At 54.5% G+C, this 20610-nt stretch overlaps 9 protein-coding genes across 9 annotated transcripts; 6 read left to right on the plus strand and 3 right to left on the minus strand.

Annotated features, from left to right (window-relative positions):
• Positions 1-412: 412 nt before the first annotated feature.
• On the plus strand, positions 413-1939 carry BBK36DRAFT_1121193 (hypothetical protein; the record flags this gene model as incomplete). The annotated part of the gene is made up of 1 exon (XM_024890798.1): positions 413-1939. The coding sequence occupies one exon, from the start codon at positions 413-415 to the stop codon at positions 1937-1939; it is 1527 nt and encodes a 508-aa protein (XP_024748899.1).
• Positions 1940-2370: 431 nt separating this feature from the next.
• BBK36DRAFT_1159724 (hypothetical protein) lies at positions 2371-2843 on the minus strand (the record flags this gene model as incomplete). Its single annotated transcript, XM_024894225.1, has 2 exons — positions 2371-2384; positions 2432-2843. 2 exons carry the CDS (start codon positions 2841-2843, stop codon positions 2371-2373), a joined length of 426 nt encoding a protein of 141 aa, XP_024748900.1.
• A 763-nt stretch (positions 2844-3606) lies between these two features.
• Positions 3607-4095, plus strand: BBK36DRAFT_1120307 (hypothetical protein; the record flags this gene model as incomplete). Its single annotated transcript, XM_024890682.1, has 1 exon — positions 3607-4095. One exon carries the CDS (start codon positions 3607-3609, stop codon positions 4093-4095), a length of 489 nt encoding a protein of 162 aa, XP_024748901.1.
• A 1074-nt stretch (positions 4096-5169) lies between these two features.
• BBK36DRAFT_1202137 (hypothetical protein) lies at positions 5170-6641 on the plus strand. Its single transcript, XM_024897201.1, has one exon. The coding sequence runs from the start codon at positions 5185-5187 to the stop codon at positions 6625-6627; it is 1443 nt and encodes a 480-aa protein (XP_024748902.1). The 5' UTR covers positions 5170-5184; the 3' UTR covers positions 6628-6641.
• A 368-nt stretch (positions 6642-7009) lies between these two features.
• Positions 7010-8148, minus strand: BBK36DRAFT_1135498 (LUC7-domain-containing protein; the record flags this gene model as incomplete). Its single annotated transcript, XM_024892665.1, has 3 exons — positions 8126-8148; positions 7690-8064; positions 7010-7618 (listed from the first exon to the last, which is right to left on the minus strand). Coding segments are annotated over exons 2-3 (671 nt in total), but the record flags the coding sequence as incomplete, so codon positions are not given.
• Positions 8149-8462: 314 nt separating this feature from the next.
• BBK36DRAFT_66188 (Gpi16 subunit, GPI transamidase component) lies at positions 8463-10345 on the plus strand (the record flags this gene model as incomplete). Its single annotated transcript, XM_024898460.1, has 2 exons — positions 8463-9213; positions 9267-10345. The coding sequence occupies 2 exons, from the start codon at positions 8463-8465 to the stop codon at positions 10343-10345; spliced, it is 1830 nt and encodes a 609-aa protein (XP_024748904.1).
• Positions 10346-10665: 320 nt separating this feature from the next.
• Positions 10666-12746, minus strand: BBK36DRAFT_1120750 (hypothetical protein; the record flags this gene model as incomplete). The annotated part of the gene is made up of 3 exons (XM_024890737.1): positions 10666-11270; positions 11373-12321; positions 12378-12746. 3 exons carry the CDS (start codon positions 12744-12746, stop codon positions 10666-10668), a joined length of 1923 nt encoding a protein of 640 aa, XP_024748905.1.
• A 4967-nt stretch (positions 12747-17713) lies between these two features.
• BBK36DRAFT_1202155 (cell wall protein) lies at positions 17714-18908 on the plus strand (the record flags this gene model as incomplete). The annotated part of the gene is made up of 3 exons (XM_024897202.1): positions 17714-17851; positions 17916-18653; positions 18750-18908. The coding sequence occupies 3 exons, from the start codon at positions 17714-17716 to the stop codon at positions 18888-18890; spliced, it is 1017 nt and encodes a 338-aa protein (XP_024748906.1). The 3' UTR covers positions 18891-18908.
• A 724-nt stretch (positions 18909-19632) lies between these two features.
• On the plus strand, positions 19633-20484 carry BBK36DRAFT_1120259 (hypothetical protein; the record flags this gene model as incomplete). Its single annotated transcript, XM_024890679.1, has 1 exon — positions 19633-20484. One exon carries the CDS (start codon positions 19633-19635, stop codon positions 20482-20484), a length of 852 nt encoding a protein of 283 aa, XP_024748907.1.
• Positions 20485-20610: the final 126 nt, after the last annotated feature.

Below are 20610 nucleotides of genomic sequence, written 5' to 3' on the forward strand. Positions count from 1 at the left end.
GGTGATCTGGATTTACCTGATTGGGCAGCCCATTTGACCACGCGACTCGAGCAAGCGCTACGGAAAATTTTATATCACATTCACAGATCCAATAACTCGGTTTTGCTGCCCAAGCGACAAGGTATTATGGGACCAGTCACAGACTCAGTTACCGATATCTCGGGTTTGGGCGAAGGTAAGCTGACAGTCGACCCTTGCATGCGGCGGAGTTTTACGACGTGGAACTGCATCAAGCTGAGCTGTAAGGGACAGCTACGTCAACCTCGTCCATGCTCAAGCGAAGTATAAGAAGTATATAAGTGAATATGTTCAAACATGGAATTGAGAGCCAAGCCTGTGTCTATCGCACAAGAGAGAGTTGTTCACTCAGAGGCACTTTCACAATCAAGAACAATCCGAATCTCAGCACGAAATGGGTTCTTGCAACTCCATCCCACTTCGACGCCAGCGTCAACCTTCCCATCCCAAAAGTGAAGATGGCCCTTCTAAACCAACCTCTCGTGGCTTGAGACACCGTTTCAAACTTCTGAGACACCGTGTCAAGCCTTCTCCTACATCCCCCCAGCTGGATAAAAGCTCCCAGGAGTTGATATACCGACTTCTCGACGAGCTCGACTCAGACACCTGGAAGCCTCTTCCCACCGAAGATGAAAAATCCCCTCAGCCAAGCGACAGAGCAGTCCGAATCTACGTCAGCCAGATGCGAAATGGCCTCTCAGCTCTCCTGGGACACGGCCCCATCTCAGGAAACCAAAGCTGGTCTGATGCCATGGCATATGCCCGTGCCGTGATACAAGATCCCAAAGACACTGTTGAACGCTCAAAAGCAACCTGGACAAGATCATGCTCGTCCATCCAGCGAGAGCTCATGACACGGTTCGGCCCAGCCACGATATCAACAGCCATCCAAGGCTGCCGTCAGCTAGTAGACGACCACTACCACGGAAAGCGACTCGCCGTCTCACACGTCGACAAGAAGACGAGTTTCCGGGAGCACTTTCCCATGTCGAAGCCCAGTATCTCGCATTATCCTGCCAGCAGCCCTCTCGCAATTGGGGCCTACGAATGTGCTTTTCTGTCCTGCTCTTTGATATCATCAGCATGGCTATCTCCTGAAGAAGCGATGAAATTCGCGTCCATATGCCACTTGTCGGTATGTGACGACTACTACGGCTTCACTGGCACAGAAACAGAGGTGCGAGTCCGGCTGGTAGCCCTGGCAATAGGCGCTGCGTTCGAATTCGGCGACGAAGCTGTCGAGGTTCTGATGGACGGCACTGCACTGCAAGCTGTGGGGTCAAGCAAGGAAGTTTCTCTACGGGCTGCCATGGCTTGGAGGGCAGTCAATGGTGCGGCTACTGCATACAACGGACATGTTCTCGCGAATGACTCTCTTGAAGACGGTCTCGTTTCGCCACAAGTCATCATGGCCATCCACGACATGTTCGACTGGAGGAGCGACCTTGCAGCGGGAAATCACGAGAACGGATTCTCGGTTGCATATGGACTTGGACTCGATGATCCGTTTCACGACTACTTGGAAGAGATCCTGCTTCTTGCCTCGTCACATCCGAAGTCGGGGGCCTACGCAATCTCTGCCATAACCCTAGCAAGCTTCACAGCCTGTCGCTACTCGTCCTACAAATACTTTGCCGTAGACGTGGATCTTCCAGCCCCGTGTCCACGATGCATCAAACTTGTCAGAAATCTGACAGAAGAGGCAGGCTTTTCATGGGAGCCAAAGACACCTCCGGGTAATCTCGAGGACGGAGAGCGTGTACGAAAGCTTTGCCAGTCGTGGGCAGACAGGTACGAAGATCATGGTTTGATACAAGAGGGACTGAGTTGGTTTCAAAGTCTCATCGAGACAGGCAGGATACACGTGTTGGATGCACTGGTTAAAATTCCCGCGGTGGATGAGGACGCAGAGTGGGCTTGAGGCAGAAAAGTTGCCTACGTAGGCAGATGTTTTCTTGAACTAACTAAATTGGCAACCATGCCGTATCCCATTGTCCCTGTGATCCCTAGTAAAACGCAAAAGAAACAGAAAGCCGTGACGGACGGTCATTGCAGGTCAGCGTAGGCGTTGGAGAGCCTTTACTCCGAGGCCGCTTCCTCGTCCTCGTCGTCCTCCACAAAATCCTCCATATTGCGGTGGCTATACTTCTAATACAGCTGACACACCGCCATAACAGTGCGTTCAGGGAAGTAGTTGGCCTATAATTGACTTTGTTAGACACCTGGAGCCTTTTCCGAAGGAGTATGAGGGCGATGGAAGATTATACCTGAATATCCGCGTAGGACATGTTCTCATCCCGATGGAGGGTCAGGACTCGGCGGATATCAGCAAGTCGCCAGCGGAGTCGTGGCTCACGACGGGTGCGCTATGAGAGGTCAGTGTCTCGTTGCCAGTCAAGTATCAAGGCTCTACTTGCCTGGGTCGAGCTGCCCGAGGCAGTCGGGGGACGGGAATCGGGGAGAGGGGTTCTTGCCTTTTCCAAGGCCGCAATCTGCCAAGGCTGAAGGGTTCCCTCAGTGGGAGCCGGAGTGGCATCAAAGGAAGTCCCTTGAAGGGAAATCGCCGCGGCGGAAGTCGCCTGAGCGGGAGGTGCCTGAGCGGGAGGTGCCTGAGCGGGAGGTGCCTGAGCGGGAGTCACCTGGGCGGGAGACTCCAAGGCGAGATTCTCCAGGGCGGTGGTGACTCCCTGAGTGGGATGCTCCTGGGCAGCATGCTCCTGAGCAGGGTTGTCACCGTTGGCGTTGGTGACGTTGGTTTGGGCCGGAAGCGGACCACTCGGTCCTTCGACCTCCTTGCCCTTTCCTTTGTCGGGTTTGTTGGTCATATTGCAAGACCCAGAGAGGATGAAGAAGTAGTTGAAAGGTATGTGTAGGGAAAAGCTTCTGTGGAAAGAGGGTGTACCAGGGAAGTGGTTTTACTGTAAAGGATCAGAAAACCAGAGATGGAAGAGGAAGAAGAAAGGTTGTGGGCCAGAATTTTCATACCACAATAAATAGTTTTCGAAAGTGAGCAGCTGGTGAATCAACTGGCAGGACTGCACGCGTCTGGCAGTCGTCAGGGTGGGCTGGTGCGTTTGGAAGCGAGCCTTTCGAAATGTTCTAGGGCTTTCCCCTTGGAGTCTACAATGGTACAGGGGAAAGAATGATCCGACAGTAATCTACGGACAATGCATATAATAGTTCCGTCTTGAGTTGAGAAGCTCGAGTGAATGGTGTTGAACATTGTGATGTTGGAAAACGGTGTGTTCAGGGGGCGGAGACGGTGCAGAGGAGGCCCTGGACACTCCTCTATAGTGATCAGGAAAGACGTTGAATTACGCTCGTAACTGCATAAGTTAACTGAACTGGGCTTGTTTATCTGATTTACTTCTCAAAGGAAGCTGAAGGCGTTGGTTGTAACTTCAAGAGTAGATGGAAGAACACGGGCACATCGCAAGACACTCACAGCCTGGCGGCACGGGATGATATGCCCACCCCGCTCTCCGTTCACTATCCAACAACAATGTACTCCCATCTCCTCTCACTGGTTCTCCAAATACGATTCCAACCATTCTTTTTGTACAAGCTTCGATAAAGAGTGTAATAACCATGAGTGCATCCGTGATCCTCGCACCAGACCGCCCAGCGCCAGACTCAACCACTCGCAAAGCCATTTTCCTCGCGGGAACAACCAGCCCTACAGGAGAACCCGACTGGAGACAGACGCTAACAGAGGCACTCTCGAACTTGCCCATCACGATATACAATCCCAAGAGAGACGACTGGGACTCTACCTGGAGAGAAGACTTTTCAGATGATCGATGGGCCGAACAAGTGCAGTGGGAACTCGAGATGCAGGACAAAGCAGACATCGTTGTCGTCTTCTTTCACGGAGTCAGTCCTGCGCCGATTAGTTTGCTGGAGTTGGGCCTTTGTGTTCGGTCTGGGAGGGCTATAGTGTGTGCTCTGGAGGGTTATTCGAAGAGAGGGAACGTGGAGGCTGTTTGCCGGCGGTACGGGGCCAGGCTGGTGATATCGGAGGATGAGTTGAGGGATGCTGTAATTGAGAGACTGAGTCAACTGCTGCTTGATGCTTGACGTGTCCACTGCATGGATCCGTCAAGGCCAGGAGAGATGATGCAGTGATATAAGGTACCTTATGTACCTGATGCACTTTCAGCGATGAGATTTTCTGAGAATTCTTTGGTTCGACAGTGCTCATCTCGTAGTGAGCCCTGCGCAGAAGTAACTCGATCATGGTTATTTTGAACCCCTCTGCCTGCATCAAAGATCCTTATCGAAGATATGCCGCGCCCCAACATGTGCTTTTCCGTCTTTCTCCTCTATGGCCCTCTGCGTCATCGTCACCTTCTGTCTGAGCCCTCCTTTGATTACAATTTGTGCACATTGCTTGCAAGCCTGAGATGGATGAAGGGATCTGAGGCAACAAGGTTCGAAGTGCTAATTAAGCCTGTGATGAAGGCTTAAAACCTAAAAGTTGACTCTCCTAGACTGCAGGGATATCGTGCAATATCAAAGTTAACTTTCGCTAGGCCTACCAGCCCCAGAGACAAATTGAAGCCATCGCGAGTCTGATTAGGGTAGGCGGCGTCCACTAATCGTTTAAAGACTTTGCACCGCTACCGCACGAATAACGACCTCTATGCCTTGCTCAACAACCATAAAGATAGATATCAAACACCCGTACTGTGATGAAACCAAAGGGCACAATATTCAAGAATGCGTTAAGATCTCGCCAAGTTGCAGGTCAATACACAAAGAGATTGCTGAAGCTCTCGTTGCCATGGCAAGCCACTGCCACACAGCAGCCTCACTGCGCCACTGGTTCCTCTTTAAGAGGTGCAGGAGCGACCGGCAGCTGGGTCCCACACCCCACATGCGCTCTTGTGGCGGGGTTTTTGGGGCAAGTGCGATGCAAGGCAAGAGGTATCGACTTTTGACTTTTTGGCTTTAAGCGCCTCCAGTCGCATCTGATCCATTTGTCTCTCTCAATAAATAGAGGCCCTCAGCCTTGTTTGTCCCCTCCTTTGTCTTTCCCATCTCTCTCTGCTATACCTCACCACTTTGCTCGAATATCGCTCTAACGTTATTATCAATATCTTGCTGAACGTCTCTCGCTTTTTGCTATACAAATCTTGCTACATCTCTACTTAATAATACGACGCAATGGAGGACCAGTTCGGAGGCCGCACAGACGACGATCTGTTCTACGACGACTTCGAGCCCGTCGAGTCTGAGCCTGTCCTGATACAGGAAGAGCAGCACTACTACCAGCCCGAGCCCGTTGCTTCGCCTGCGCCAGCTCCAGTACCAGCTGCTCCTCCAGCTCCAGTACCAGCTGCTCCTCCAGCTCCGGCTCCTGCGCAGCAACCCTCTCCACAGCCTGTGGCAACACCTCAACAAAGCCAAACTCCCCCGTCCTCGAAAGCGTCGCCCGCACCCGCTGCCAAGAACAAGAAACCGCTGCGACCTGCCGGAGGTCTCTCATCCTCCCGCTTCGCCGACAAGCCTGCACAGAAGCCGGCGCCTGCTCCCGCTCCCGCAAAGGCGGCTACCCAGGCCCCGAAGCCAGCTCCTGCACCAGCTGCTGCCAATGGGGCTACCGGCCAGGCTCCCGAGGAGGCGCCTCCGCAATCTCCCGGTCCTCCTCCCAACGCGACCACCGGCCCTAGAGAGAAGCCTCGACGCTCGTCACCATCACAAAATACTGCTGCCAACGCCGAGGTGCGCTCCAAGTCGGGCTCCAACCCGCGCCATAAGCTTACCGAGGAGGAACTCGCTGCTAAGATGGAGAAGATGAAGCTTCTGTCAGCAGAAAAGGCGCGCAAGTTTGAAATGGCAGAGCAAGACGAGAAGCAGCACGCAGAGGCATACGCGCGAGGCATGGAGGAGGCGCGCAAGAGGAGAGCCGAGGAAGCAGAGAGGCGCAAGCGCGGTGAGGAGGAGAGACGCAAGCTGGAGGACGAGCGAGCAAAGAACAGGGAGCGCAAGCTCAAGGCCATGAACATCAAGGACGGCAGCTGGGACGAAGGCAAGGAAGCCCTGGCTGAAGAAGAAGCCAGACGAGGCTTCCGCGGTGCAAACGGAGGCATCAGAGGGGCAAAGAGCCGTGGTGGCCTAGGCGGAAGTCGGTTTGCCGAAGCACCAGATGTCGACCGTTTCTTGGACGATCGTCACCGCGGCAGAGGGCGAGGAGACCGGGGCAGAGGCGGCAACGGCAGCGCCAACGGCAACGGCAGAGGTCGCGGCCGAGGTCGCGGCTCATACGATGGGCCTGTCGGCGAATCCCGCCCAGCGAAACAGCAGATCCCTGCCGCCGATGACTTTCCTTCTCTGCCTTCTGATAACGCTCAGGCGAAGGCAGCTCTGGAGCAGAACGCCAATACCCAGGCAAAGCCTACCATGGCACAAGCAGCGGCAGCTGCGGCCAAGGCAAAGTCTGCCGAAGCCCAGGCAAAGCCTTCTATGGCACAGGCAGCAGCAGCGGCGGCGCCCCCTCCCCTTCCCCTGCCTCTTGTCGTGACAGGCGGCAAGTGGGACGACGAAATGGAGGCCCTCGACGCTTTGAACCAAGCTCAGGCTCAGGCCAAGGCCGAAGCCAAGTCATAGTATGGACGCGAGGTTCTCGGTGGAAATGGAATTGTTACCGGTGGGGAAAAGGGTGACGGTTTATCTGGTTTACTTTGTGGTGGCTTTTCGTCCAAGTATTGGCTTGAACTGCTTGGTTTGGGTTGCGGTACTGAGTGAGAGTTGGATATACGACGACATGACTGGTTTGGAAAATGGGGAACTGCGACAAAAAAACGAGAGAATGTGTTTGTTTTTGGATCAAGAGATATCACGAGGTCTGTTGGTTATTGATATGATCAGTCCGGGTTAGTTTCACGAGTTTTCGCTACTCGCAGCGTAATATACCTCTAGAAGCGTCTCTGCATCGCCCTTGATGGCACCACATGATAAGCAGCTTGAAAGTGTAAAGGGGGTATACAACTCCGTATTGCGAATCCTATATACGTCTTTTGGTTCCAAGAAATCGATAAGAAACAAACCACACACACGAAGATGCCCTGATTACCGTCCATGTAAACAACGTTCCCCGACGCCGAGCTGCAAATGCAATGCAAAAGAAATCAAGTCTCCCAAAACGCGCCTACCACCCACCGCGATAACCCCTTCCCCTGCCGCTCCTATATCCCCCGGGGCCCCTCGGTCCTCTCGGCCCTCCACCAGGACCATCGTCGTCCAGCGCGGGTCTTGACCGGCCCTTCATCTCCTTCGGGAACGCGTCATACGTCTTCCTCATCTGCGCGTATCCCAAATGCATCTTTCCGTAAAAGTGATCCGCCAACCGCCGGTCGTTGTCCAGCCTGCTAAGATAGGCGCCGCAGACGTCGCAGACCTGCAGCTTCTGGTGGCCCGAGGGGCCGGACGTGTCGGAGAGGGCCTTGAGCTCCTTTTCGCGCTCGGCTTTCTGCTGGCCGGCCTGGCGGACGCGGAAGAGCTCGTCCATGGCGCGGGAGACTTCGCCCATGGAGCCGAGGATTTCGACTTCGAGGAGGCCGTTGTTGATGGAAGCCGTGAGGTCTGATATGGTTTTGAGCTGCGTTCGACCAAGGTTAGCTTCACATGTTCGAGAACCTGAAAGATTGAGTAAAACCAAGCGCAGCTCACCAATGCATTCGTCTGCCGAATCTCGTCGGGCGTCTTCTCCAGCCTCCTCTGCGCCGCATCGATCCGCCGGTTGCATTCGTCAATGTACTTTTGCAGGTCGCGCATGTAGTCGTACTCGAAGCCGTACTTGTGCTTCTCGCGCTCCGACAGCGCCTCGTACTCGGCCTTGAGGCCCTCGGCGTGCACCTTGGGGCAGGGCCCAATGTCCTGCTTGGTGTTTGTGAAGAGGTCGTGCGGACACGTGCCGACGATGTAGGAGCGGCAGACCTTGGGGTCGTTGAGCGAGAGCTGGGCGGCGCGGGAGGACGACGACGCGCCCATGAGCTGCTCGAGGAGCTTTCTCTGTTCGGCGGCCATGGCGCTGCGGATTGGGGGTTTGTTGAGGAGAGGTGGTAGAGGGAGAGATGGGAGTGTTGTAGAGAGGATGGGAGGATATTCTGGCTGTAATTTTTTGGGATTGAAGATGAGATGACGGATTGAAACTGTGGCTGGTGCCTTTGCATCCGCTAACGACGTGCAGCTGTGGGGGACGTTCCAAGCCTAAAGCCGGTGCTGGCCAGTGGAGGAAAGGTGAGCGACGCCGCCAATCCCGCTCAAACTGTGGCGCACTGCTCACTCAACTGTGGCTGGTTGTCGGTACGTACCGAATGACAAGGGCCTCGTCCAGCTCCAATCTGGCAATATCACGACCTCTATCGACCAGAGATGTGAATCTCGCCCGAATCGCGCCGGCGACCCTCACTCTCTTTTCTCTCCTTTTCTTGTTCTTCACAATGCGCAGCCTCTTGTCCTTACTGCTGTTGATCGTCCCCAGCGTCCTGGTGTCTGCCGCCGACTACCATGAGCAGCTGAACCTCCGGCCTCTGCCCTTGTCCGCGCTCCTCGCGAGCTTCAACTTCCGAGCCAACACGTCCCTTGCCGACTTCGAGGCGCACAACTTTCGACTCTTTCCGCGGTCGCTGGGCCAGATCCTACAATATGCGGGCACGCGAGAGCTTCATCTGAGATTCACGCTGGGACGATGGGATGCAGAGAGCTGGGGAACCCGGCCCTGGGACGGGACGAGGGAGGGCGGCACCGGAGTGGAATTATGGGCGTGGCTGGACGCTGAGACGGACGAAGAGGCGGACGAGAAGTGGTTGACGCTGACCAATGCGCTATCTGGGCTGTTTTGTGCCAGTCTCAACTTCATCGACGGGACCAGGACGATCCGACCTGTTTTGTCATTCCAGCCTGAGGGTGACCATCCGAACTCGACGTTGCAGAGCACGAGGCTGTTGCATGGAGTGCTACCCCACGAGGTGGTCTGCACGGAAAATTTGACGCCATTCTTGAAGATGCTGCCGTGCAAGGGCAAGGCTGGAATCGCGAGCCTGCTGGATGGACACAAGCTGTTTGATGCGTCGTTCCAGAGCATGGCCATTGACGTGCGGCCCATCTGCCCCTCGGAGGGGGAGTGTGTTTTGCAGCTTGAACAGACGGTTGACATGGTGTTGGACGTTGATCGGTCCAAACGGCCTCATGGTATGAATTGCGTGGCTCTACTCAAGGCGTACCATCGCTAACACGGCTTCTAGATAACCCTATCCCAAGGCCTCCTCCAGGCGATGATTTGATCTGCGATACTACCAAGCCCTACCACGCGCCAGGCGATTCTTGCTACCCAGTGGACCATCTCCGCGGCCAAGACTGGACGCTGTCGCAGATATTTGGGCGAACAATGAAAGGCACCTGTCCCCTGACCGATGCCGAAGTCCCCCCAGTCTGTGTTCACATCCCACCCACTCGCGACATCTTTGCTTCAGAAGGTGCCCATGAAATCAATCATTCCAACAATGATTCGTTGCGATGCTATCAGGTCGAGCAAGAGAAGGAATTCACCCTCATGCTGACCAAGAGCGAGTCTCCTGCTGATGGAGAGGTCCCCCCTGTTAGCATTGTCAAGCCGGAAACGCCTGTGCTGTATGCCGAACGAAGCTTCACCGGGCACGGACAGGAACACGGCGGTGTGCAGGCCATCCTGACGAACCCAGGCGACGACCCGGTTGAGTTTGTGTATATGGAGTCTCTGCCGTGGTTCATGCGCGTCTACCTGCACACGCTCTCTGCCCGCATCTCGGCGTCCTCATCCAACGTCAACACATCGTCTGCCGACATCATCAAGGAAATTTACTACCGTCCGGCTCTTGATCGCGCTCGCGGCACGCAGCTGGAGCTCCTCGTTAGCATTCCCCCTCACTGCACCGTCTTCCTCACCTACGACTTTGAAAAGTCCATCCTGCGGTACACTGAATATCCACCCGACGCAAACCGTGGCTTCGACGTGGCTGCTGCGGTTATTACGACCCTGGAGCCCAAGGCCATGAACATCCGCACCACCAGCTTGCTGCTCTACCTGCCCACGCCCGACTTTAGCATGCCGTACAATGTCATCATTTTCACATCAACAACGATTGCGCTTGCATTCGGAGGCCTTTACAACATCCTCGTCAGGCGCATGGTTGGCGCGAACGAGGCCCCCCGAGCAGCCTTCAAGGACAAGATAGCTGGCTTCATCGAGAAGCTGAAGAAGAAGAAGAGGGCGGCAGTAGTAGCTGCGGCGGCGTCTACGGGAGGAAGTGCAAAGCCTGTGGCGGCAAATACAGAAGCGAAGTGATTTCTTTCTGTTTTTACTTGTTGTTAGAAATTGCATACAAAAGGGATAAATAAAGAACATTTAGACTGGGTTCTTGCACTTGTTTGACATGATGGAACAGCGACACAGAGGAACTATGGGTTTCTTTCAACTTCATTTTACTGTTTTGGTTTGGAACGGTAGGAGGCTACCTATCTGCTTACACGTGCGAAGGGAACAAAAGACGAATCGTCACCACTGATATCCAACTTCGAGCAGATCTCATCGTGTTTCTCGCATCCGCTGTCACTTCTCTCCCCAATCCTCACTTATCCAGAGCTGATTCCCGTCATGGAGAACATCTAGCAGACGCCAGAGGGGATGGTGAAGCTCTCCGTGCGGGAAGAAGAAGAGTATCGAGCACCAGATCCCAGACCACGCTTAGCAAAAGCAGTCCACAGCTCGCACACGTTCTCGCCACCTGTCAGAGCCCGATCGGCATCGATGATGGCATCGCGCGCGGAGACGAAAGTCGGCGAGCAGGGCTGCAGGGCGAGGCCGTTGAGGACGAGCTTGAGGGCGAGGAACTTGCCGTCGGTGGGCACGCCCTGGCTGTCAAACGTGGGGAAGTCGGCGTCGTTCTTGCCGTGCTTGTCGATGAGGGCCCAGAGGACCTCGTAGAGGATGCTGGCCCAGGTGGTGCCCGAGGAGTGGACCTCGAACTGGGAGTTGACCGACTTGTAGGTCAGCGGGTTGGTGGTGAGGCTGGTCGAGTACGGGTACTGGCGGATGCCGGCCGGGTTGTTGTCGGCCCAGGCGCCGATGGGGTAGTCGGTCGAGTGGGTGTCGCCGGGCTTGAGGCGGATGGCCGTGGCGTAGAAGTCGCCCCAGCCCTCGCCCATGCCGCCGGCCTCGACGCCGGACAGGCAGCCGGAGTTGGCGGGGCCGCCGGTGAGACGGGTGGACACTGTTGGTGTGAGGGTCAGTCATGGAGAGAAAGGGGAAGCCAGGTAAAGTGGGAAAAGGGAGAGAGAAAGCGGCAACAATCAAGGGGGTATCAAAGACTTACATCCGTGAGTAAATTCGTGAATGACAATGCCCTCCTCCAGGGATCCGTCACGGCGAGGCGTCGACACGGTCCAGATGTACATCCTCATGCGGCCGTTTTGGCCGTCGACAGGGGTGGCAAAGTTGGCATTGTTGGTGCCGGAGCCGTCCTGGGCGTTGAGGATGACAAAGTCGTTGCCCAGGCCTCCCTTGCCGTTGTTGTTGGCCTGGAAGTTGCCCGCCGCCTCGGTGAAGCCGAGGATGTACAGCAGGTCGTGGTACTTGTTGGCGGTGTAGAAGAGCTGCGTGACGGAGGCGTCGCGGTAGTCGACTGGGTTGGTCTGGCTCAGCGAGAAGGGATACTCGAAAGTCCGGGTCGGGCTGTTGGGGCGGTAGTTGTTGAGGTAGTCGTTGCCGCCCGTGGGGTTGACCTGGGCGATGGCGTTGTTGCCGCGGGTGGTGGTGTAGTTGGTGGTGCCGTCGCCGAGCCAGGTGAAGGGCGAGGCGTCGATGCGCCAGGGGTCGGTGAAGGTCTTGCGGTCGCCCTCGGACGGGTCGTTGATGCCCCAGGGGAAGACCTCGAAGGTGGCAAAGTCAGAGACGTAGTCGACCACGCCGTGGACCTCCTGGTTGGTGGCGGCGTCGACGTACGTGAGCAGCCAGTTGTCGACGACATCGGTCTCGACGCGCCAGGTCAGGGAGAGGGTGCCGTCGGCCTTGACGAGGTAGACCAGGCGGGCCTCGGGGTCGCTGACGGCTCCGGAGGTGCCCTTGATGGTGTACTTCTCGGTGCCCTCCTTGGCCTCGGCGGTGGCGCCGTCGGCCTTGACGGGGAGGCCCAGGATGTCGACGGCGCCCTTGAGAGCCTCGGTGGGCTCGGAGAAGGCGCGCTTGGTCAGGGGGTTCTCAGTGGGCAGCTTGCCAGAGAAGAAGCTGTTGCCGTGGGAGAAGACTCTGCCGTCTCGACCAATCTGGAAGACATGTAAGCACCTATTCACTTGTACTTTCTGTTGTTCGTCTCACTCACGTTGACTTTAAAGTCAGCATTGTCAATGTCGATGCCGTGGACAGTCTGCTTGAAGTGGACGTGGCCAATGCCGTCGACATCAACATAGTGGTCATCCACCACGCGGAACTCGGCGTGAGGGGCGATCTTCTTGACAGCTCGGGTGGCAGTGTCGACGTAGTTGCGCTTGAGGTCAACAGATTGGAGTGACGCCTCGTCCCCGACATCAACATGAGTCGAAGGAGTATAGTCCGAAAGGCTGGGCAAGTGATACTTGCTGATGTCGATGCCACGCCTGACCAGGTTGGAGCCGGACTCGGGCTGCTTGGTGGGATGGGCGTGCACGTTGGCAGCCAGGCCGGTGAGGCCGAGGAGGATGGCGGACTTCATGGCGTTGACGATGGTGAGGCGATCAGGGGGCGGACAAGCTCGGGAGGCACCGGACTGAGGATCGAGTGATCGATCTTGTCAAACCTGCTGTCTGAACGTTTCGAAGACGAGGATCCATGAGGCCCTTTTATGCTTAGTGGGCTTCGACGACATCTCGAATGCCTCACGAGAATGCCTCACGAGATACGCATCTTTGAGCTTCCCTTTCAGAATGTAAACGCCGGATGCTACACTCTCGATAGTCGACTGGAAACACTTCACCTCGATCAAAAGCCCGCGGCATCACGGCCATCACGAATATCCCGCCGAACGTGAGAAATCACGCAAAGACAGAAGACAAACCGAGCAAAGAGGAAGGTGTTTTCTGCCTCCTCAACATCCAAGAGCTCTCCTTTGAGAACTTTTGCAATTTTACGAGATATCTGCATCGCCAAGGCCCCTTGGACCGCAACAAAAAGCCCCAACGCCAATGGCATGGCAACTTTCTCATGCCATCCGCAGGAGCAGGCGGGGGAGGGGAAAGGGAGCAAAGCAAATGAGCAGCAGCGGCGAAGACGGAATATCACCCACGACATTCGCCAATCGCAGGCAGGGCCTTATCGATGAATGATGATCATACGCACTAAGGCCGCTCACTGGCGGTTCTTGAACGAAAGCCTCGAGCGATGTAACTGCGTCTATCTCCACGCCATGGGATGCCGTGCAAACAGAAGTTCGTCACCTGCTTTGCTTGCAACCAAACAGATGCCTTCATTGTCTTCAAACTTACTCTATAGGATCCTGGATTCCTGATGCTAGTATGAGACTATGCCGAGATGCTCAGCGGCTCCAGTCGGCATCTCTGCACTTTCCTATCCAGCTTCTCTCTCTGGCTTAGGCTCTTGATCCCTCAACCCACTCAGAATCCGTCGGACAATTTGCCCTCGGAGAGGAGAATGGAAGACCCCCAACTTTAAAACAAAGTACACGTTAAGCTTATTATTGTCAGAGTGGGCGCTTCTCTCCACGAACAAACAACCGCATGAACGTTCGTCTTTCTCTTGCTCTCTTGGGACAAGGCAGTTTTCGCTTAGGCAAAACACCCGCATTATCTCTGTCCTCGTGAGAAAACAGAGCAAGGAAGGGAAATCCATGAAAGCGGCGCTCGTCGCGGTCGAGATTCGGGTTGTAGTGCTAATCCATAGGGACCTGCCAGATCGGGGAGGGGATTCCGGGGTTGCGTTCCGATCGGCTGCGATGATGCCATTCGCCGAATTACTGTCGAGGGGCAGGGGGAAGAAAGATTCCTATTGTGAGTGCCGGGGTTTTGAGTTCTTTTTTTTTGCTCTGAGGAAAAGAAGCTTAAGTTGCTATCTTTCTACTCTAAATGTGAAGTTTCTGTGGGGATATGGATATAGTATGAAGATAGGCGGCAAAACAGCGTCTGAGGGACGGCTGTTGTTGTCGTGTGATAACGACGGGATGCACGACTGCTCACCTCGATGCTCAAGTTCACTCCTGAAGTGAGAGAGATAGATTGTCTAATTAAATCATTATTTGAATCACTTGGCGTGCCAATTCAGATAGATAGCAAACCACACACGACCTTCTCAATGAACCCATCCTTGGATTAAGGGTGGTTGAGAGGTGGGAAGTGGTGCAAATACCGAAGAACTGCGGCGATATGAGTTGACCCGAACCCAACGGACTTTGCTTGCAATGCCACCGTTTCATTATCTATATCAGAGCATCTTTAGGGGTCGCAAGGTGTTATTCTGATGCTACATATCATGAGGGGAGGGGATGCAAACCCTTGGCTTGAGATATGTCTGTTCTGATATGGGGGGTTATTGGCAACGGTACAGCACGGCACTGTATACGAGCGCCTAGCCACGGTATTTTGATACTTGCCAACTATTTTTGGATATTGACCATTTGGGAAGCGGGATGCGTAAGGATGTGTCACGGACTTGGTAAATATCATGAATAAAGCGGAGTTTATGGACGCAAATCCCTTGGAAATGGCGGAATGCTACATTCACGATCGTTGTGGTTGTTCTCGGGAAGATGCCATAGCCGCTTAGGAAGCAACAATTCATCCGACTGGCCGAGATCTATCGAAGTTGAAGGGTTGCCCAGTGGCTTCTTGCTATAAAATGGAACAGGTGTTGAGAAGATGGTGAATTAATCTGTAGATAATGGGGCAAGACGGATGGAATTTGCGAGTGTAGGGTAGTAGGCGGATGAACTGGCGAGGAAGACGTGCACGAGACTGAGATATCGTGATCACAACTGGGGCTGTTGACGCAGAAATATGATATCAGCTATGCGTAGGAACTCTCATAGGTTGCAATGCAAGACAAACTCGGCGGGTTATGAGCTGTTCTCGCTCATGAACCAAGATCGATATACGACTGCTGTCTGATAAGTCAGTGGTAGTTGTCTTAACACTATTAATCTTGCTCACTTGTCATCCCAAGTGCTACGTCCGGGTTCGTTTTTGTTTCACTTCCTAATTTGAGCTGTATACGGAGTACTTACATGCACATTAGATCCTGAGTGAATCGGACAGACCCTGCAGACTTACGGATCACTCCGACCACTTACAGTCCCTCTCTCATGTTGATGTAATCCTCTCACTGTCTCACATCAAGTTTTGATACTCATCTACTCACCTTACTCACCCATCAACTGAAGCTGCAAATTCTCCTTTCTTAGGAAAATAGTCCGTTACTGTAAGTCGTCACCAGTAAGGGGCAAATGGCCGTTTCCGGCGAACGTCAAGAGTGGCGCATCTGGAGGAGCCGGAACAGGAATGGCCCATGAAGAAGCTGTTCACCTCGCTTTACATACACTGACCCCAGTGGCATCTATTGAATGAGATGAATGAGATGCCCGATTTATTCTCGCAGTGATTGTGCAGATCGAGCGGCTTGTTCAGTATTGGGGAGATGGTCATCATGATGGCCAGAGGAAGATGACCGAAAAGTGTGTGAACATGCGGATGCGGCGCCTGAAGAGGCCTGAACTTTGGTGATTCCAAAGTATATTTTCGTAGAGCATCATCATATGCCTCAATTTGTGGTTCGGTCTTGGTGGAAAACTGACCACAGGAGCTCGTCATGATACAAGCGGCTCAAAGATGAGCATCACAGAGCACACAACCAAAAGTAGAAGGCGACATTGTCGGACGGACGCATCGGAAATAAGCCAGTAATTCTCGAGATTTCCATGATCTCATCAGCCGTCGACGGACATCGACAAGGCCGCAAAACAGCCTTCCTCACATCCCACAATCGAGGCACTTCTATTTATATATGTCATCGGGTTCCGACGGTTCACATACAGGTAGTAAGTGAACATCACTTCTACACAGAGCAGGTTAGCGTCCGCTTTCGGCCTGATGATCTTTCCAGCTCCAGAGGTATCCAGAGAAAGGTGAGACGAGTTGGTCCTGCTGACTGAGAGGATTCAGTCCGGAAACGGCCAACAACATAATCTGGAACCTGCCCGACGTTGAACTTGCGTAAGGTTTGAGTTTGGCTTCGGCGGCACCTCGAAGCCCAAGGCCAGCCACGTCAAAGCCACGTCAGCTCATTGGCTACAGCGAGCAGAGCAGAGAGGCCGAAGAAGTTCTGGGGAAAACAGAGAGGGAAACACGAGCAGCTCGAGAAGTGGCCCATTGGAGTTCCACATTCCCGAGCCTTCCTCTTTAACCGCTACAGTAGGTAGACACCATACTGGATTGTCCGTAGATTGAATCATGGCCTCATCGGCAAGCCGGAAGGGTGAGGACCTGCGCTAGTGCCGAGCAGATCGTGTGAGATCGGCGCCGCCTGAACGAATCTCCTTCACTCGTCGGCCTGTCGATGGAGATTCCGATGCGCCAAAAGTTCGCGCTCTTTCAATCGAGCGATCCAGTTGTCACCCAGCTGCATCATCTGTGACCCACCCGTTCGAGGAGGGGACGGTTGAAAGCGCTGCTGAACGTTGTCCATGAACGAATAATCGATGAAAGCATGTTCAATAAAGCGGGCGCAAGGATGGTCGTCTGCGAAGCTCTTGTCCATTGAGGTTGTTGCGTCTTTTCGAGGGCACAAAAAGTGATAGACTGAAACATGACGCCTCACCCCATCTTCGGTCGAGAGCTATAGCAATTCCGCCTCGTGTTCGATTTAACCGGAAACCTTCTCTCGCTAGCTGTTTTACTGGCCGTCGTATATGCAGGAATTGCGCAGATGGCTGCCTGCTAGTGTCGATTGTATGGAGGTAGCAGTCGCTTGCACGTCCACAGTCTCGCTTCTCACGTCTCTGGACGGTATCCCAACATGTGAACGCCGCCCAACCTCTTCGATCGGAGTAGTTGGCTTATATCTGAGTCTCCCGTAATGGCGCGTTCCTGAGGCCGTCTTTACCGTGTTGAGCATGTACCCAGTTAGCAAATACTAGTTGCAAGATCGAAGCTGCAGCTGATGCTGATCCCCGACAAGGCCAACAGAGCAGCAATTCGCTGTCCCAAGAGCAGGTTGATCAGTTGCGATGTCATACACTGGACATCTGACATCACAACCTCTAATTCACCGCTTCAACTTCTCCAAGAGTCGCATACGGGTGGATCGACGCCCACAATTTGGGTTTCGCCAGCTCTCGACGCTATGTGATGGCACGGCTCCGTGGCTTGCCAACTTGCCTCATCGGCCATCGAAGCAAGTCGATCGACAGGCCGACGTTCCTGAAGCGAATGGGCCGTAATGGCATCTTGGCCTGGAGAGCGAGTATATGAACCCAGACGTCTTCCCGGCCCTCCGAGCGTTGCTCGTTACTGTTTTTTCCGTCATTCCAAAGGACAGTCGGACAATCGTTTCTTGCTTATATAGCAAGTCTCTCGTTCTAAAACAAAAGACACTACCAACCACGGTCAGCATAACTTCCTCAAGGCGATTCATTACCATCAAGACTTACAACTAACAGTCACTTCAACAGCTACCATGCAGCCTTACGTTTTTCTCGCCCTCCTGGGGTCGGTAGCGGTCGATGCCGCCCTTGCCCCTCGTGCTGACTGTGCTCCATCGTTCAATGGACAGTTCCAGGTCACTGTTGCCAAGACTAACAAGCGAGACCTTGAAGTCAGTTCCATACCCATCGGTGTCTTCTACTCACCTGACTGTACCATACTGACATGTCCCATAGAAGCGAGACTGCAGCAACCCGAACGCCTTGCTGCTGACGCTGAACAACGGAATTCTGAAGGATGCCAAGGGCCGCACCGGCTATATCGCATCCAACTTCCAGTGGCAGTTCGACAACCCCCCTCAGGCTAATGCTCTCGTCACATCTGGCTTCTCCGCTTGCGACAATGCGCTGGGGCTCAAGGGTTCAACCACCTTCTGGCAATGCCTCTCAGGCGACTTCTATAACCTGTACGACCGTAACTGGGCACCCCAGTGCCAGCCGGTAGAGCTCGTCATCCTGCCTTGCGGCGGCAGCAGCGCTGGACACAGCAACAAGGGCAGCGGGGCCGAGGGTGGCAGTGGTGGCAGTGGTGCCAGCGGCGTCAACCAAGCTGTCACCGCCATCTCCGACGGCCAGCCGCAAGCCCCCATCTCTCAGAAGACTGATGGCCAGCCCCAGGTGCCTCCGGTCACTCAGATCAGCGACGGCCAGCCTCAAGGCCCGACTGGCTCTCCCGCTCCTCCCGTCACTCAGATTAGTGACGGCCAGCCTCAAGGCCCGACTGGCTCTCCCGCTCCTCCCGTTACCCAGATTAGTGACGGCCAGCCTCAAGGCCCAACTGGATCACCCGCTCCCCCTGTCACCCAGATCAGCGATGGCCAGCCTCAAGGCCCAACTGGATCACCTGCTCCTCCTGTTACCCAGATCAGCGATGGACAGCCTCAGGTCCCAACCGGGTCTGCTAAGCCCCCCGTCGTCACTCAGATCAGTGAGGGACAGCCCCAGGCTCCCACAGCTTCTCCCCAGCCTGAAGCGCCTCCCGTCACCCAGATCCACGATGGCCAGCCGCAGGCCCCTGTTGGCACTGGCACCGGTGTTCCAAGCAGCCCTTCTTTTGCGCCTACTCAGCCTCCCATCAGCGGCAGCTCCAAGGTCATTCCCGGCCTTTCGGTTGCCGTTGCTGTTGCGCTGGTTGGCATGGTTGCCTTGTAAACAGGCGATCAAACAAACAAGGCGTTAACCGGCTCGACGCGTCGCTTCCTGATTTTCTTTATCATTGGGGATGCCATCCCCAACAGTCACTAGAACACGAATAAAAGACTGCCTGAACCATGATCGACACTGTCATTTGTGCCTCTATTTTCACCGTCTTCGATGAGTTGTTGACCGTTTAGCTGGTGGTGTTGCAACCTGATAGTTTGCAATACTGTAGAAAACGGAGGGCGATTGGTTCGCTAGAAGGGGAGTTTGGTTTTCTCGAGTTGTTTGCTTAATCACAAGTACACGGACGTGCTTCGAGACGGATCATCGGGTAATGGACGAGGTCAATGACTGTCCGACCGACTTGGTGAGCATAGAAGCTTGCCATGGAAGGATGGAGTGGCGCGGCTCATTGAGTTTGGTTATTTGCTTTGCTTCGGGTTGATATAATAAGTTGTAATTCAATTGAGGCAGGGCTTTTTCTTTACAAAGCAGTGTCAGATCGAAACCGCGATTGTGAAGTATCGACAGCCTTCTCACAGCTGTCGAAGTGAGAACAATGTCTGGATCGTGACGCAAGTTTGAGTGGTGGGAAGAAGTCGCCATTGAAGATTACGTAATCACACCCATCGTTGCGCCTTCCGCAATTGAAGCTTACCTGACTAGGTACGCTGCCACGCATTTCTGCTTCATTCACGACTCTCTCACATGACAATCTTCATCACCCTCCCACAAAGACCCCCCCCAGATCACAATGTCGGAATACTGGAAATCTACGCCCAAATACTGGTGCAAGCACTGCTCGGTATACGTGCGCGACACGAAACTCGAGCGCGCAAACCATGAAGCCACAGCAAAGCACCAAGGCGCCCTCAAGCGCTCGCTACGGGACCTGCACCGCAACCACGAGAGGGAAGAGCGCGAGAAGGAGAGGGCGCGACGAGAAATTGACAGACTCAATGGCGTTGTCAGCGGATCGTCGTCTGGCTCCTCAGCCGCGCCGGCCAAGGCAGCAGCACCCACAGAGGCTCATCTGAAATCACAGCGCGAGCAGCTGGCTGCGCTGGGGGTTGCGATTCCGACTGATTTCCGGCCCGAGATGGCTATGCCTGGCGAGTGGACAGTTACAAAGACGACCATAATCGAAGAGAGACCGGAAGGGGACGGTGAAACTCCGATCGAGGCCAGGGCAACGGGCGTCAGGAAGCGTGAAGAGACAGAAGAGCAGAAGGAGGAAGAAGAAGCAGTGCGAGGACTTTTCAAGAGGCCGAGACGATGGGGTCGCGACTCCAAGACTATGCCGGACGACGAAGACCAAGACCTAGATGCGCTTCTGAGCGCTGCGGTGCCGTTAAAGACTGAAGCCAACGGTGACAAGGACGCAGTGAAGAAGGAGGAAGATGCTGAAGATAGCGACTCTGCCAAGGTGAAGATACTGAAAGAGGAGGACCTTGCTATCAAGTCAGAACTTGACGCCGAGTTGCAAAACCAGGAGCCGCCTGTTCATCGAGATGCAGTTGTCAAGGCGGAAGAGACAGAACAGCCGAGCGGGATCACGCCGGTGGTTTTCAAGAAGCGCAAACCAAAGGGAATCCGCAGCAAGTGAGCGAAATCAACACTTGGCTGCATCACAGCTGGAGGCCACTTAGCAGCTCAGATGGACTCGGTGCTTTCTACCGGCAAGGTCTAGCAAGGCTGCGATGCCCTTTCCGTCATTTTCGTCCGCTTGGAG

The sequence above is a fragment of the Trichoderma citrinoviride genome, assembly GCF_003025115.1.
Source record: "Trichoderma citrinoviride strain TUCIM 6016 unplaced genomic scaffold BBK36scaffold_8, whole genome shotgun sequence".
Classification (NCBI taxonomy): Eukaryota; Fungi; Ascomycota; class Sordariomycetes; order Hypocreales; family Hypocreaceae; genus Trichoderma; species Trichoderma citrinoviride.

Coding starts and splice junctions, on each gene's coding strand:
- BBK36DRAFT_1202137 (XM_024897201.1), top strand. CDS start 5,185: ATGGAGGACCAGTTCGGAGGCCGCACAGACGACGATCTGTTCTACGAC.